At 38.5% G+C, this 17,704-nt stretch overlaps 2 protein-coding genes and 1 long non-coding RNA gene across 14 annotated transcripts in view; 2 read left to right on the top strand and 1 right to left on the bottom strand.

The window, feature by feature from the left end:
* The window catches only part of LOC307185380, a 58,789-nt gene extending 54,580 nt beyond the window's left edge, over nucleotides 1-4,209 (top strand). For all 3 annotated transcript variants that reach the window (XR_013828035.1, XR_013828036.1, XR_013828037.1), the window contains 2 exons: nucleotides 3,071-3,181; nucleotides 3,675-4,209. This is a non-coding gene — a long non-coding RNA (uncharacterized lncRNA). The remainder of the gene's footprint in view (nucleotides 1-3,070; nucleotides 3,182-3,674) is intronic.
* A 2,994-nt stretch (nucleotides 4,210-7,203) lies between these two features.
* Nucleotides 7,204-17,704, top strand: part of BBS12 (Bardet-Biedl syndrome 12) — a 94,858-nt gene continuing 84,357 nt past the window's right edge. For 4 of the 10 annotated variants that reach the window (XR_013828030.1, XR_013828031.1, XR_013828033.1 and 1 more), the window contains exon 1: nucleotides 15,151-15,323. The gene's annotated coding sequence lies outside the window, so the exon portion shown is untranslated. Of the gene's footprint in view, nucleotides 7,827-15,150; nucleotides 15,324-17,704 lie in introns of those variants that run through there. The other 6 variants (XM_079919577.1, XM_079919572.1, XM_079919575.1 and 3 more) reach the window with 2 other exon arrangements.
* On the bottom strand, nucleotides 9,771-14,857 carry LOC307185379 (centrin-4-like). Its single transcript, XM_079919578.1, is given in 7 exon segments — nucleotides 9,771-11,707; nucleotides 11,911-12,048; nucleotides 12,662-12,742; nucleotides 12,746-12,790; nucleotides 13,186-13,275; nucleotides 13,277-13,327; nucleotides 14,007-14,857. Coding segments are annotated over 7 exon segments (663 nt in total). The 5' UTR covers nucleotides 14,175-14,857; the 3' UTR covers nucleotides 9,771-11,617.

The following is a 17,704-nucleotide window of genomic DNA, read 5'->3' as shown; positions in this document are numbered from 1 at the left end:
GATACATGAAGAATAGTGATACAGTCTAACATGCATGTCATTAGAGTCCTAGAAATGGAGAGGAAATTATAGTTCAGAAAAAACATTTGAAGAAATACTGGCTAAAAATGTTTCAAAGTTGATAAAAGACATTAAACCACAGAATCCAGACACTCTGTGAACCTCATGTAGAATAAAAGTATAAAGAAAACCACACCTGGCTACATCAGAGTTAAGCTGCTAATAACCAAGAAAAACAGAAAAATCTTGAAGCACTCAGAGGGGAAAAAAACCACACATTACCTTCAAAGAAGCAACAATAAAGCTGTAAGCTTACTTTTCAACAAAAATGATGGAAATCAGAACATAATGGAATGGCATTAAAATGCTAAAAGAACAAAAAAACCTTTCTACCTTCTCACGTAGAATTCTGTACACAGTAAAAATATTATTAAAAAAAAAGAAGGCAAAAAATTAAAGCCTCTTCAGACAAGCAAAAGCTGAGCTTATCACCAGTAGATCTTTACCACAACAAATACTAAAGAGTTATAAAGGCTGAAGAAAATGATCCTAGATGGAACCACTGGCTTGCATAAAGGAATGAAGAGCACCAGAAATGTTATGTGGGTAATCTAAATGAATACAGACTGGTTTATAAAAGACAAATAATTATAATATCTTGTAGGGATTTGAATATATATAAAAGTAAAATATATGACAATAGCCAATAAAAGAGAGAGAGAAATGGAGTTAAACCCTCTTTTGATTATCATTATATTGTAAAATTCTATTTGGGGGAATTGGTAAAAGTACTAATTAAAGGAAAAGTGTAATAAGTCTAGGATGCAAGTTGTATTCTATTATTACTTAATAAACCACCCCAAAATTTACTGGTTCAGCAAAATCACAGCATTTATTTTGCTTACAAATCTGCAGTTTAGGCAGAGTTCAGTGGGGACATCTTGTCTTCAGTGGGGACATCTTGTCTTTACTCGGAATCAGCTAGGATGGCTCAAAGTCTGGATGCTGGAAGCATCTGAAGGCTCCCTAACTTGCCTGCCTGGTTAGTTGATGCTAGCTATTGGCTGGAACCTCCATGGGGCTATGCCCAGAACACCTACATGTGGTTGTGCCAAGTGGCTGCCTAACATAGCATGGTGGCTGGGTTGGATGCTTAGAAAGAGAGCAAGGCAGAAGCTATATCACCTTTTCTAATCTATCTTCAGAAGTCTTGTGTCACTTCCATTACATTCTATTGGTTAGAAGCAAGTCACTAGGTACAACCCATATTCAAAGGAAGGGAAGTGAAGAATCTTCCTGTTGATGGGAGAAATGTCAAAGAATTTGTAGACATCTTTTTTGTTCTTTTTGTTGCTTTTTGTTTTGTTATACTGGAAGAATCACAATTCTCATCCTTTTTTTTAAATTGAATTATAGTTGATTAACAATGTTGTGTTTATTTCTGCTGTACAGCAAAGTGATACAGTTATACATATATATATATATACATTTTTAAATATTCTTTTCTATTACAGTTTATCATAGGATACTGAATATAGTTCTCTATGCTATACAGTAGGACCATTCCATATATAAAAGCTTACATCTGCTAACCCCAACCTCCCAACCCATCCCTCTCCCAACCCCCTCCCCCTTGGCAACCACAAGTCTGTTCTCTACGTCTGTGAATCTGTTTCTGTTTCATAGATAGGTTCATTTGTGTCATATTTTATTTTATTTTTTTTTCTTTTTTGCGGTACGTGGGCCTCTCACTGCTGTGGTCTCTCCCACCACAGAGCACAGGCTCTGGACGCGCAGACCCAGCGGCCAAGGCTCACGGGCACAGCCGCTCCACGGCACGTGGGATCCTCCCAGACCGGGGCACGAACCAGTGCCCCCTGCATCGGCAGGTGGACTCTCAACCACTGTGCCACCAGGGAAGCCCCATTTGTGTCATATTTTAGGTTCCACATATAAGTGATATCATATGGTATTTGTCTTTCTTTTTCTGACTTACTTCACTTAGTATGATAATCTCTAGTTGCATCTATGTTGCTGCAAATGGCATTATTTCATTCTTTTTTACGTCCGAGTAGTATTCCATTGTGTATATGTACCATATCTTCTTTATCTATTCATCTGTCCGTGGATGTTTAGGTTGTTTCCATGTCTTGACTGTTGTGAATAGTGCTGCTATGAACATAGGGGTGCGTGTATTTTTTTGGATTAGAGTTTTGTCTCGATATATGCCCAGAAGTGGGATTGCCTGATCATATAGTAATTCTATTTTTCATCTTCTGAGGAACCTCCATAATGTTTTCAATGGTGGCTGTACCAACTTACATCCCCACCAACAGTGTAGGAGGGTTCCCTTTTCTCCACACCCTCTCCAGCGTTTGTTACTTGTAGAGTTTTTAATGGTGGCCATTCTGACTGGTGTGAGGTAGCACAATAAAACTAAAATTAATGAAATAGAAAACAAAGACACAATAGGATAAACAAATTCAAAAGTTTGTTCTTTGAAAATTCTAATAAAACTGAGAAACCTCTAGCAAGATCGATTCACGAAAAAAATAGGGTATAAATAAACAATGTTAGTATTGAAAAAAAGGGACATAACTAATATGCAACAGAGATATATTTAGTTGAAAAGATTTTCATATTCATTACAAACATAGTTTCTTTCCAGTATTGGCTCCAACGATTAATAGGAGTACACAGGAGATGAAGGTTCACTAGATCCTCCTGTAACTGAATGCTTGGCATCCCTCTCTAGTCTATCAGTGTGTTGGCTGATAACTTCCCTCACCCCAGGACTCTCTCCACATTACTGATGTAAATGACACAAAATTATGATGCCTAACAATATGACATGAATTTTTTTCAACTTTTTTTTATTGAAGTACAACACTCACACAAATGCACAAGCCAAATAAACAGCTCAACGGATTAAGACAATGTAAACACTTAAGTAATTACTACACAAGCCAAGATATATAAAGTTACCAACACTTCAGAAATCCCCTGCAAGCCCTCTCCTAACAACTACTTCCTCCCTCTTCCCCAAGGTAATCATTATTTTGTCTTTTAGATATGCCTGGGTTTTGAACTTTATAGAAATGGCATTTATGCAGAACATATACTTTTGTTCCTGGCTTCTTTCTGTCGATGCTATGGTTGCAATTCATCCGTGTTGCTGCATGTGAGTGAATTTGTTTTTTCATTAGCATATGCATTCCACTATATAAATATGTAACTATTTATTTATATATTCTACTGTTGATGGACACTTAGAGTGTCTTTAGTTTGGGGCTATTATGTATACTGCTGCCATGATCAGTTTTTATGTCTCATGGCCCATATGTGCACACATTTCTGTTGGATATGTTGTTCCTAGGAATACATGCTGATCATAACATATACATATGCTACTCTTTATCGAATAATGCCAACTGTTTTCAAAGCAGTTGAAGTGATTTACACTCCTAGAAGCAGTAGTTGAGAATTCTCATTGTTTCACATTCTTACCAACACTTTGAATTATTGGTTATTTTAGTTTTAGCCATTCTGGTGGATTTATAATTCTCTCATGGCGACATTAATTTGCATTGCCCTTGTATTTGTTTCATGTGGCTATTGAAACAAATTATCAGAGACTTGGTAGCTTAAAATGACAGAAATTTATTCTCTCATAGCTCTGGAGTCCAAAATTCGAAACCAGTTTCACTGGGCCAAGATTAAGGAGCCAGCAGGGATACACTGCCAATAGGTGAGAATCCATTTTTTAAGTCTTCCAGCTTCTGGTGGCTGCCAGCATTCCTTAGCCATATCACTCCACTCTCTGCCTCTATGCTTACATTTGCTTCTCTTCTTCTATGTGTCAAATGTCCTTCCGCCTCTCTTTCATATGGACACTGTGATTACATTTAGGGCCCACCAGATAATCCAGGAAATCTATCTCATAATCCTTAATCATATCTGCAAAGTCCTTTTTTTGTCATATAAGATAACATTCACATTTTCTAGGGCCTAGGACAAGGATATCTCCTGGGAGGCCATTACTCAGCCTACTACCTTCCTTATTTTGATTAATTTTCACATGTTTTTGATCACTTGGATATCTTCTCCTATGACATGTCTGCTTAAGTCTTTTGCTCATTGTTTTAAACTGGGCTTTTTCTTACGGATTTTTAAACAGTTATTTATATATTCTACATACAAGTATTTAGTCAGGTATATGTATTTATTTATTTTGAATTTTTGAATTTTATTTTTTTATACAGCAGGTTCTTATTAGTTATCCATTTTATACATATTAGTGTATGTATGTCAATCCCAATCTCCCAGTTCATCCCAACACCACCCCACCACCACCACCACTTTCCCCCCTTGGTGTCCATACATTTGTTCTCTGCATCTGTGTCTCAATTTCTGCCCTGCAAACCAGTTCATCTGTACCATTTTTCTAAGTTCCACATATATGCATTAATATACGATATTTGTTTTTCTCTTTCTGGTCAGGTATATTTATTGAAAATATCTTTTTCCACTTAGTAGCTTATATCTTCATACTCTCTGTTTATGAAGAGAGGTTCTTATTTATAATATAGTCCAATTTATAAGTGTTTTCCTTTAAAGTTAGTGCTTTTTGTATCCTAATTAGGATCTGATTCCAAGATCATGATGATATTTTCCTAGGTTATCTCCTGGAAGCTTTATATTCTTATTCTTCATGTATAGATCAACGATCATTTAGAATTAATTTTAATGTATGGTGTGAGTTTGGGATCATGTTTTCCTTTATTCCTTATGGATATCCTATTGACTCAGAACCATTTGTTATAATGAAAACGTCCCACTGATCTGCATAGTTACTTTTGTTTTAATGCAAGGGCCGTATATGTATGAATCTGTTTCAGGACTTTCTGCTCTATTCCATAGGTCCATTAGTCTCTCCTAGTCAGCACCACACTATTTTAATTACTATGGTCTATAATAAATCCTGATATTCAGGCAAGCTAGTCCTCTCACCTTGTTCTTCAAATGTGTACTGGCCCCTTGGATTTCTGTAAATTTTAGAATCAGCTTGTCAAGTTCCACACAGGCTAGGATTTTGGTTGCACTATATCTATGGATCAATAAAGGGAGAACTGACATCTTTATAGTATTGAGTCTTCCAATCCATGATCATAATATTCCTCTATTTATTTAGGTCTTCTTTAATTTCTCTCGATATTCTTTTATAGTTTTTGATGTAGAAGATTTGTATAGCTTCATCAGATTTAGTCATAGGATTTTTATATTTTTAATACTATTATAATTAGTCTCTTAATTTTTTTCATTTTACAGTTATTTGTACCTGGTATGTAAAAATACAATTGTATTTATATTTGCATTTGCATAACAGCCTTGCATCAGCAATATATGAGTTCTTTTCACTATTCTGTGTATGCATCATGTCATCTGCAAATAAAAAGAATTTTATTTCTTCCTCTACTGGCTAGCTCATCAGGACAGTATTGAATAGAAGTTAGTGATAAAGGACATTCTGTTGTTATTCCTCATTTCAGAGAGAAAGATTTGAATGTTTTGCAATTAAGATGATGTTTGTAGGTTTTGAAGATACCTTCACACAGTTAACAGAAATTCTCTCCTATTCCTGGTTTGCCACAAATTTTTACAATGAATGGAGGTTACGTTTGATCAAGTGTGAGATTTTTTTACCTACTGAAATGATTACATCATTTTTGGTTTTTATTCTAAAATGTGATATATTAATTACATTGATCAAATTTCAAATGCTAAACAAATCTTGTTTTTCTGAAACAAAACTAACTTGGTTAAAATGCATTATGCTTGTAGCTTCTGGTAACAAAGTTTTGCCGACCTCACAAACCAAGTTTGGAAGAGTTACCTCTTTTTCTATTTTCTGGAAGGATTAAATATCCTCTTCATTAAATGGCAGAAATCACCAACGAGCTATTTGGACCTAGAGTTTTCTTTGAAGTAACATTTTAATGTTCAGGGTCAATTTCTTTAATAATTAAAGAATTGTTTAGATTTTGCTACATATTCTTGTATCCTTGGCTTGCTGCTGATTCCTAGGCCAGATGGTGATCCATCCAATATGTATTTTCATCCATTTTAAGGTGTTTGTCGGTCTGCTTTTGTAGTTGCCAAGATTCTATCAGCACCAACCTTGAAATCACCCCGCTTTTAGTGCTGCCTGAAGCCCAGTAGTTAGTTACTTTCACTGCCAACACCTGCTTGTTAGCAACTAAAATATCAGTCAGAACTCTAGGACATCTATACCAGCCAATGGCTCTAAGGAAAGGGTCATTTGAGTGACAGCTTCAGGTTGCAGGAACTGCAAAATGGAACTTTATAATAAAGTTCTTAGGGGTCCTCTCATTGGTGGGCTGAATTCCTCATGATATCCAAGTGCTGTGATATGAATGTGTATGTTCCCCCCCCAAAAATTCATATGTTGAAATCCGAACCCCCAAAGGTGATGGTATTAGTAGGTGGAGCCTTTGGGAAGTGATCAGGTCATGAGGGTACAGCCCTCATGAATGGGATTAGTGTTCTTATAAAAGAGAGCCCGCAGAGCTCCCTAGCCCCTTCCAATGAGGATACAATGAAAAGCCTGCAATCCACAAGAAAGCCCTTACTTGACCATGCTGTCACCCTGATCTCAGATTTCCAGACTTCAGAGCCGTGAGAGGTAAATTTCTATTGTTTATTCTGTGGTATTTTGTTATAGCTGCCCAAACAGACTAAGACACCAAGCTACAAACATTAGGTAGAAAACTTGCTGAATTTCAGGTATGTGGCTGAAAGTGAGTAGTCAGAGAACAGTAGCACCCTAATGAATGGTATTGCTGTTTAACTATATTCTCATGTGATAAGTCTAATTAATCTCCTCTATATTTAGTATGGAGAGTTGTAATTGTTACTTGGTTACTTGTATATCTAGCAACCCAACTGATAAGAAGTGAACACACAAGTTTCAAGATGGGGGACTGTATTAGTTATCCCTTGTTGTGTAACTAATTACTCCCAAGACTTAGTAGCTTAAAATAACCTTTATTATCTTAGTTTCTGAAGTTCAAGAATCAAGATGTGGCTTAACTGAGTCCTCCTCTGCTTCAGGGTCTCTCACTGGTTGTAATCAAGGTGCCAGCAGGGGCTGCAGCCCACCTCAAAGATGAACTAGAAAAGGATCCATTTTCAAGCTCCTTCAAATGGTTGCTGGCAGGATTTGGTTCCTTGTTGACAGACTGAAAGCTTTGGTCCCTCACTTGCTGTTGGCCAGAGGCTGCTCTCAGCTCCTTGCCATGTGGTTCTCTTCACAGGGCAGATCAAAACACAGCAGCTTGCTTCACCAGAGCAAGCAAACAAAAAGGCAAGAGAGTGCCAGTAGAGGGAAGTAAACGTCTTTTAAGACCCAATATCGTAAGAGACCTCCCATCATTTTTGCCATATTCTATTAATTAGTAGCCAATCATTGGATCTACTCCACACTCAACAAAGGGATTACACGAAGGCAAGGATACCAGGAAACTGGATCACTGAGAGCCACTTCAGAAGATGCCTACCACATGAACTACCAGCCAACTTAGAGACAATAAGATCCACATCTAATTCATTGTATCCTTCACAGCCCCCCTACCTAGCAGACAATCTAAAAACTTTGATGTTGATTAGTGATTGAAATGATTTTTCTTTTAGTAAGCATTATTCTAATTTCGACCACCTTTATGCCTTTATGAGAGCTTCTTAAGTTGTCCACATACTGTTGGATTTGATCTTGCTCCCGGGAGAGGAAGGAAAATGTAGAAAACTAGGTAAGTTTGAATTTGTTCTGGGATAAAAGTAAGTGAATTCTAAGATCTTTGGCTAAGATGATTCAAGCGTTTTAAGTCTTATCATCTTACGTTATCTGCCTTTATTTGACTGTGAAACCATAAAATAGTCATAATTTTCAATTTTTTCTTTTTTTTACAAAATTTATAAATCTCAAAAAGTATTTTTAAAATAAATTTATTTTATTTATTTATTTTTGGCTGCATTGGGTTTTTGTTGCTGTGCGCGGGCTTTCTCTAGTTGCGGTGAGCGGGGGATACTCTTCGTTGCGGTGCGCGGGCTTCTCATTGTGGTGGCTTCTCTTGTTGCAGAGCGCAGGCTCTAGGTGCGCAGGCTTCAGTAGTTGTGGCACACAGGCTCAGTAGTTGTGGCGCACCGGCTTAGTTGCTCTGCGGCATGTGGGATCTTCCCAGACCAGGGCTCGAACCCATGTCCCCTGCATTGGCAGGCGGATTCTTAACCACTGTGCTACCAGGGAAGCCCTCAAAAAGTATTTTTAATAGGGGAACATTTTGAGATGTAAATACCCCAACAAATTTCACTTCATCTTAAGGAGTTAATTTCTGCCACAGCAGTCATAGAAGGCTGAATATGTTCCAAAATAGCTCAAGAGTTCTGGCCTGGTCCTGGATTTTCCTCTTCTAGCAATATTCCCAGGGCCATTTTTAGAGTTTGAGGCATTTTAGTTGGGTTCAGTCAAACATAAAGCAAACTCAAACAGATCTAATGCTTATAAAACTCTCCCTTACTCCAGCATTGGATTAAATCCAGATCATCTCATCTAAAAAGTAAAGATGATTATTTTTCAAATGGAAAATTTAATGGTATGATAAATAATCACCTTGTCCCCCACTTTTTGTATAATTTTTTTTTTTTTTTTTTTTTTTTTTTTTTTTTTTCAGTACATGGGCCCCTCACTGTCGTGGACTCTCCCGTTGCGGAGCACAGGCTCCGGACGCGCAGCCTCAGCGGCCATGGCTCACAGGCCCAGCCGCTCCGCAGCATGTGGGATCCTCCCGGACCGGGGCACGAACCCGCATCCCCTGCATCGGCAGGCGGACTCCCAACCACTGTGCCACCAGGGAAGCCTGTCCCCCACTTTTTAACTCTCAGAATTAGACTACAGTCTCGTAGGACAAATACAGTTATTGTGAGAATAAATACTGATAAAAGACACATCATTGCCCTCTTACTGTTACAATAGTTTGAACATCTATAGAAATAATCTCATGAAGTAAGCTTTTTAAAATTTAAAAACTGATCCATAATTAAAATCAAAAGACAAACAACAAACAGGAAAATACATGTAACACATATGACAAGATTAATTTCCTTTGTATAGAAAGAGCTCCTAGAAATCAATAAATTTTTTAAAATCCACCAGAAAAATAGGCAAAGGACACAGACAGACAATACACAGAAAGGAAAAAAATAGATCCCAAATATGAAAAGATACTCAATGCCTCTCATAAAAGAATTTAACATTTAAACCTACAATGAGATATGACTTGCAACTTGTTACATTGGCAGAAATCAAAAAGTTTGGTAATACTTTATCAAAAAATGGGCATTTTCATATACTATTAAGAATGTAACTTGGCAAACATATTTTTAGAAGACAATATCTATCAAAATAAAAAACGTTTAAATTAAAATGCATATAGCTTTTGACCCAACTATCTCACTTGTAAGAATTAATTCTACAGATATACTCACATCTATACAGAGACATATGTATAAGGATATTAAGGAAAAGATTAGAAATAAAGAAAATGTCCACCAATAGAAGACTCTTAAATAAAATATAATCTTTACAATGGGATATTATATAGCCATTAGCATGAGTCATTTTATTTGCATTGCTCTGGAAGTATCACTAAAATATATTAAGTGAAAAAATTAATATATACAATGTATGTAGTATGCTATCATTTGTGGGAAAAAAATCTATTCTTTATTCATGTGCATAGGTATATGCACCCTCTGCAATGATCCATAAGAAACTGGTAAAAATAATTATCTCTGAGGAGACCTGGGGCTGAATGGTAAGAAGACTTATTTAGAACTCTTTAAACTTGTTCATGTGTATTTTTAAGTGTATTACCCACTTAAAAATATAAATCTTTTAACAACCTAAAGGCCATAATTTTCACATATGAAGCATGTTTAGTAGGTATATCGTTCTTTAGTCTAGAGGAAATGCTACATAATTAGGAATTAAAAATACTGTGAAGCACTTAAGAACATTCATTAGCATATGCCAACCTAGCTTAAATCAAATAAAAACCTCTCTTGTGTTGACAAAACAAAAAACTTTAGTCTTCATTTCAGTTGAGCTAAAAATAAACTAGGTGGGGCAATTAAAGGAACATTTTCTACCAGCCTTTCTTGCTCCAAAGACCATTACCATGTACTTGATTTTAGGAAGAGTTTTGTCCAGCAAGTGGCATCTGTTACCTATTATCAGGAGCAGAAGCCTGAAGCACTTCTGCCCACTGCATCTTGGTATCAGAGTTGCTAAGGAAAACACAGTGCAGTTAAGTACTGGCTGGAACAGTGCTTTACTAGAATAGAGAAAAGACAGAGAAAGATCAGCTTCAGTAGTGAGTGTCAGTTTCCTATAGCCAGCAGGTCCCTCCCAGAAGCCGACACTGGGCAATTGGCCAACACACACCCTTCTTGTACAACAGAAGAACCCCGTCTTCTCCCCAAAGGGGACAGATAGGCACTGGGGTTGGCCAGGTGCCATATGACACATGTACTTAAGCAGAACAAAGTAGTACACATTGAGTCTGAAATAGGGAAAGATAATTACAGACAAGGTGACAAGACCAGTGTAAGCTGTAAGGATTCCATCTCTTGGTAAGGAAGTGTTCCAGGCCCAAGGCCCATTCTTGTGCGGCCCAGCGGGGGTCAAAAGACTCCCCATAGTTTGGCTTTTTCATAAAAAACAAATAAAATTAAATTACAAGAGGGTCATAGAATTATATGAGTTAGAAAATACACACAATTATCCTGAGAGTTTTTATCCACAGGGAAGCAACATAATGAAGAGTGAGGTTATAAGATTTAGGATCCATATTTTATCATCTATGGGCAAATTAGCAATTTTAAATTCTCTGAACTTTAGTTTTCTCATATGTAGTAAGATGGAGCTAATACTACTGCTTCTAAATAGTAACTGAGATAATATATGTAAAACCCCTAGCACCTGCCCTAGGACATAGGTATTAAATAAATGCTAACTTATAGGGTCAAACGTATGGGGAAATCTGGATGATATAAGTGCTGCTTTGAATTTCTTTATAAGAAGCAAATTAGCAAATAATGAAGTTGCCAGATAGTTTTATTTAAGGCTTTATGTATCTGAATAATTGGTTAAAAAGCAAATGTTCATCATTTTTAGAGTTGCACAAAAGGAAAGTAACAGGGAAAGTAATGGCTTGCTTGTCAAATTCATTTGATGTGGGGCTGATTTCCTTAAATTAAAAAAAAAAAATCTAAGTCTTTGGACCCTGGGGCTCTAAAAATAGCACTTGGAATTAATACTGTTCTCAGATTCATGGTTCAAGGAAGTCACTACATTTCCTTTGTTTCTTGATGCTACAGATTTAACAACATATTGGTAGAAACATGTAACTTCTCACATGGACTAGATAACAAAAGGCCAGTTTGTGTACATAAACTAAACACTGAAAATGAATACATACAGATATTATGGGACTTAGATACAAACTTGTTAACAACTTGCCAGAAGGAACAAAAAACAGTATTAATAAAGAGTGGTCTTTTGCATCATTCTCAAAAATTCTTCCTCATTTATTTCTCCATCCCCATCATGATCAGCTTCATCAAGCACTTCCTGTAAAATGAAATGTAAATAGGATATGTGAAATCTATTAAAAAGGAATAATGATATAAATGAACATTCAAATACATACTCAAAACCAAATTTTATTTTAAATGTATTAATACAACTAAAGAATATAGCTATAAATTATAATAAATTATAATTGTATATAAGTTATATGTGAAATTATAATTATACAAATAAGTAAAATTTACCTGAAGTTCATCATCTGTCAAATTTTCCCCTAGTTCCTTACCAACCCCCTTGATATTGTTTAGTGATATACTTCCTGTATTATCATCACCAAATAATTTGAAAGCCTTCAATATGTCTTCTTTTTCATCTTTTTCACTCTTAAAAACAGAAACAACTGAATGTCATTAGTCTTTCATTTATTTATTTGATTAGTCTGGATGTATAGGTCTTTGAGGTCTAGAACAGCAACACAGCAGGTAGCTGAGCTCTATTTACTGCTCTGGCTTTTAACAATTATTCCAGTGCATTCACATCTGCCCTCAAGGTATTGAAACTCAGGGTTTATTTAAGTGGAAGAGCCACAGGGTGATAAAGAGAATCTATCTTGTATTAACCTCACTAACTGAGATCCATTTCAAAAATATAAGCTCCAAGAGAACAGGGAGGTTGTCTCATTCAATGCTCCCTAGGATACTGCCTGACAAAAATAGGCACTCAATAAATTGTTTGCTGATTTCAAGGCTTAAAAAAGCTGGCCCCGTTCTCTCTATCCAGCCATATATCCTTATTATTTCCTAACAAGAAACCTCTTCTCCACACTGGACAGTCTTCATTACTACCCTGAAAACATCTTTAATCTTGTTATTCCTATCTATCTAAATCCTACCCATCTTTAAAGAACTAGTTCCAATTCTTCCTCTGATCGCTTCAGCCAAAAATTGTAGAAGGCTACTGCTTGTATTTCATTGAAAAACAAAATCACTACTATACCATTTTTACATTCATTATGGCCAAAAAATCTTCAAAACTAATGGTGCCGATTCCTTCTTTGTCAATTTCAGCTACCATTTTTTAAATTTCTTCTTTCTTTGGTTCAAATCCTAAGGCCCACATTGCAATCTGAAATAGAAAGCAAATAAATTATAACAGGCCACAATCTCATTCCTAGCTCTTAAACTACCTATTAATTACTAGGTTCTCTCTTTTTCACTATGCACTAGGCTTAAACCTAGAAAGTCAGGTCAGCAGGCTTAGGTTCCAATCCTACCGTGCCATAAGATGTCACTGTGACACGATGGGCTTTGGCCTACTCATTCATAAAACAAGAATAAAATGCTTAACGAGATACTGTTTTGTTAATGCAGGCCAGGCATGTACACTGCAGGGGTAGGTGTCTGCACTGAAGAGATTTTATATCAAGCTTTCAGAAGGCTACTGTTAAAGAAAGATTTAAAGATTGCAACAAAGCAATGAGAGTTTTTCAAATGTTTTGGAATTATAAGTATTTTCAGAACCTTCAATCCTATCACATCTCTGGTTCCAGACCCAACAACATCGAATAAATCAAAGCCCTCTTTAATTTCTTGCTTTTGGGTTTCATTCAATTTCTGCTGCTCTTTTCTTCCATTGGCCTGAACTTGTGCGGCAGTTGGATGCCTGTAATAAATACACATGTGGGTAAAAGATAAACTGTGTAACTGGAAAAAGTACCAGAAGCAGAAGAGTTAATGATGAACTAATTAAATATAATAAACATATTCAAGTATCCTAGTCCCTATCATATAATGAACTTCAAGAATTTCCCCCTTTCCCTTTGCTAACATTTGTGATTTTAGTTATTCATATCTTGCTGGAAAGCCTGGTTCTTTTTTACATCTTAGGTTTTTCCATCAAATTAGTGACTTTTGATACGGAAAAGAGGCAAAGAAGACATGCTAGAATAGCAGATGTTATGTCAGAAAACAATTGGCCTTACTTGGTATATCTTTTTTTAATTTAATTTTATTTTTGGTTGCACTGGATCTTTGTTGCTGCGCGCGGGCTTTCTCTAGTCGTAGTGAGCGGGGGCTACTCTTGGTTGCGGTGCATGGGCTTCTCATTGCAGTGGCTTCTCTTGCTGTGGAGCACGGGCTCTAGGCACGGGGGCTTCAGTAGTTGTGGCACGTGGGCTCAGTAGTTGTGGCTCGCGGGCTCTAGAGCGCAGGCTCAGTAGTTGTGGCACACGGGCTTAGTTGCTCCGCAGCATGTGGGGTCTTCCCCAAGCAGGGCTCGAACGTATGTCCCCTGCATTGGCAGGCAGATTCTTAACCACTGCGCCACCAGGGAAGTCCCTTACTTGGTATATCTGAACAGCAGTGTTTAAGGCATATTTACTCTCATCTCTGCCTGTGTGTCTCATAATAAAATTTATTTTGTGAGACATGGTTGATTGGAACATCATTTCCTTTCCCACCTTCTCACATACTTTTCTATGTTGCAGAGACTGAGAAATGAAAAAATACATTTTCCAGGTGAAAAATTACTCCAGGGACCTGGGAGAAGAATAAATGTTGGACCAATTATCCGTATCTGGGGAAGATGGAGGTCATCTTCCTGCTACTTGCCATTTTCTGCTGGCAAGCAAGGTCCCAGAGTTACTCCTGAGATTCTTCTGCAGCCTCATTTCAGTATCTTGTCTGCAGCTCTGGGTTAAGAAGCAGTGGTGGCAGAGACTCCACGACCCGTGTATCTAGATGCCAGCTTCACATATCTTAAGACTGGTTGTGGCAGCATCAGATTCTTGATCCCTGGACTGCAGATACACTCATCTTCAACAGTTCCAGTGACAGAGTTCGTAGCTCCCCCGGCCAGTTTTTTCAGAGTTCTGGATGTCTTTCCTAGAGGCCCAGGCCCTCCAACGGTTTTAAAGCATCTTATTCTCTGTATTCAACTCATTTCTGGCTAGAGAGCGGTTTCTGTCTCCAACACCGTTGGTAATAGCGGTTACTGGGTTTGAGGAGGGGAAAAAATGAACTGGAGAACCGCTCTTCTGTCTCTAGAGTTATGGACAGTGCGCTTCTATTCGGCGACGAAGGGAGCGGTTACTAATGACAGTCGAGGATCATGAAAGGAGGCGAATAATACATTTCGTAAACTAAATTCCTTCCTTGTTCCGGGGAGAAACTTCAGCCCCAGCCCTGCCCCAGTAAGTGGTTGCAGCTTCGCACTCACCATGTCCCCGACCGGCGCCCTCAACCGGGACCTCCGGGCTTCACCCGCCCGCCACACAGCCCGACTGTAGTCTTCACAGCCTGCTAGCCGTTGCTAAGGCCTCTCTCGCCGACCTCTCTGCGGCCCCGCCCACACAGGCTTGCCCCCACTGATTGACAGTCATGCCACCCAATGGTCACAAAAGAAGGTCCTTGAGGCCATCCCCCACTCTATTCTCTACCAATAGCGTAACGCTATGCCTTTCCCAGGCTACCATTAAGCAGAACTTTCCGTAGGGTTTCTTAGCAACCAGGACTATCCGTTAGCCCAGCTGGGCCCGCGGCGCACTTGCGCAAAATGCGAACCGGAAAGGAAGGTTCTTCCCCCGGGCGTTTTGGCGTCACAGTGTCAGGCAGAACTTCGGGGAACTGGAGCCTCCCATAGGGATGGAGAAAAGAGCGAGGTTCGTAGCGAGGTGCTTCTACCAACTGCTAAGTCTTTGACGGAGATGTGGGGGGATATTGTTTGCTTTTCTAACCTCTTGGGGCCGGGGGAAGGGATGAGACTCTAGAGCCTGGTGGGTCTGCTGAATTGGTCCAGCTTCGGTTTACCGGCCGGATTACCAGAGGCGGAGGGGACTGTCCTTACCTTGCGCCGCTAGGCATCCTTCAGCCTCCACAGTGCCTGGGGCTTGGCCTTTAGCGACTTCCCTCCTCCTTGGTTCACAGCGATTCTGGCCTGGTAGGCAGAATTTCTTTTTTTTTTTTCTTTCTTTTTTTTTTTTTTTTTTTTTTTTTGCGGTACGCGGGCCTCTCACTGTTGTGGCCTCTCCCGTTGCGGAGCGCAGGCTCCCGACGCGCAGGCTCAGCGGCCATGGCTCACGGGCCCAGCCGCCCCGCGGCATGTGGGATCTTCCCGGACCGGGGCACGAACCCGTGTTCCCTGCGTCGGCAGGCGGATTCTCAACCACTGCGCCACCAGCGAAGCCCTAGGCAGCATTTCTTTACAGGAGGGGTGTGGTGTGGGCACGGGGGCAGTGCGGGTCTTAGGATGCACATGAAGACTCCTTGCATAGGAAAGAGTCTTTACCAGTGTTGTAGCGTTTATTTGCGGGGTTGGACTTTGGACCCACCCATAATCACCATCAGACTTTTCCACGCCCCCGACATTCTCACCCACAGCCGTTCAGTTGGTTGAATCCCAAGATTTGGCCGGTTTTCCAAATATATCCAGCATAGATCCGCATTGAGTCCGACATAGGTAGCCTGAAAATCCACTTGACTCAGTAACTGTCGAGATTCAGATGCCATATAAGTGCTGTAAATCAAAGCAAATTCTTGGCCAAAGGGCCAGACTTGCTGGTTCCGCCCAGTTCTGAATCTTGTCTGGGACCAGCTAAAGGGTGAAGGGGAAGGACTGAGGTGGTAGGAATGAAGAGGTGATAGTCTCTTAAAACTTCTAACGCTTAGTCGCTTACACATCAGGGCTCTTTTTTATGCCTCCTGCAGTGCCTTCTCTAGAGTAAGTACTTTTTCCTAAAAATCATACAGGATTCTCCAACAGTGGATTCAGGAAGAATATTAAGTTTTGCCTAGGTTTTTCCCTCTATCCCACTTATCTCCTTGAAGGTAAGGAAAGAAAAATGTGCAAAGTACATTCTTGAAGTAGTCTTCCAAGTCACTTTTCCTACTTCAGTTAGTTGAAACATGGCACATTTTCCAAAACCATCATCCTTTCTTGCTCACTTTATATACCAGGCAGACACCCAAGCATTGTAATAATTGATCTAAAAAAAAAAAAACCCAAAAACAAAACCTCATTAGGATTCTGGAAAATAGGTAAAGTTATTCTAATATTAGAAGTGATTTTTCTGTGTAAAATTACCCCAGTGGAAATTTAAACGATGCAAATTCAAGATAGTTCATGAATTAGGTAAAATATTCAGTCACTTAATTATAGTATATTGATTTTTCAGGCCATTAATCTCACTGAGAAAGTTGCTCTTGATTAGTTTCAAGGACATATACTTCTTCTTTACTACTAATATTAAAGGGATTTCTGAGACCAGAAATGAATAATGACCAAATTTGTAGAAACAATTCTACTTTTTAGGCTCTCCTGGATCAAGTTTGATCTTATGGCAACTAAAAGGCTGCGTAGTGTGTTCACCTGCTTTTACATCATTCTGTGATTTAGGCTTTTATATTTGGGACATTAACTTCTAGTGAAAATGATTTTTCAATTATAGGCTCAGATTGCAGTTTCTAGGTCTTAGGTAGGAAGTACTCAGTCTTGAAAACTAGCTGTTACTAATCTAATTTTACTATAGAACATTAATAATATTAATCTGGAAAAATGTTAAACCTACTATCACTCTTAAATCTACTAAATTTATTTAATGCTTTCTACATATCATGTACTATGCCATGTATTGGGTGAGTTTGAAAGGAACTGAGCGTAGAGTATAAAGATGAATGAAAGCAAGGAACCCACAGAGTAGTGGGGAGATAGGCACAGACATAAAAACAGTATTTTTAATTCAGGGTGCTAAGTGCTTTAGTAGATGTGTGTAGACAGTACTTTGGCAGCCCAGGAAGGAGGTGCTACTTCTCCTTGAGGCATTGGAGGAGGCTGTATCAAAAATGTGGCATTTGCCTTGGGTCATGAAAGATATATAGCATTTGCCAAGGTGAAGAAAGTGTAGGATATTCAAATCAGAGTATAGTATGTGCGGAAATGAAAGTAAATGTATGTTGTAGTGTGACTAGATCATTGGGTTTATAAGGAAAGGTGGAAGATGAGCCTTATAAATTAGATTGAAGTCAGATTATGAGACACCTTTAC

The sequence above is a fragment of the Stenella coeruleoalba genome (assembly GCF_951394435.1).
Source record: "Stenella coeruleoalba genome assembly, chromosome: 4".
NCBI lineage: Eukaryota > Metazoa > Chordata > Mammalia > Artiodactyla > Delphinidae > Stenella > Stenella coeruleoalba.
Note: the sequence above shows the minus strand (reverse complement) of the source record. Positions and strands in the feature narration are given on the sequence as shown.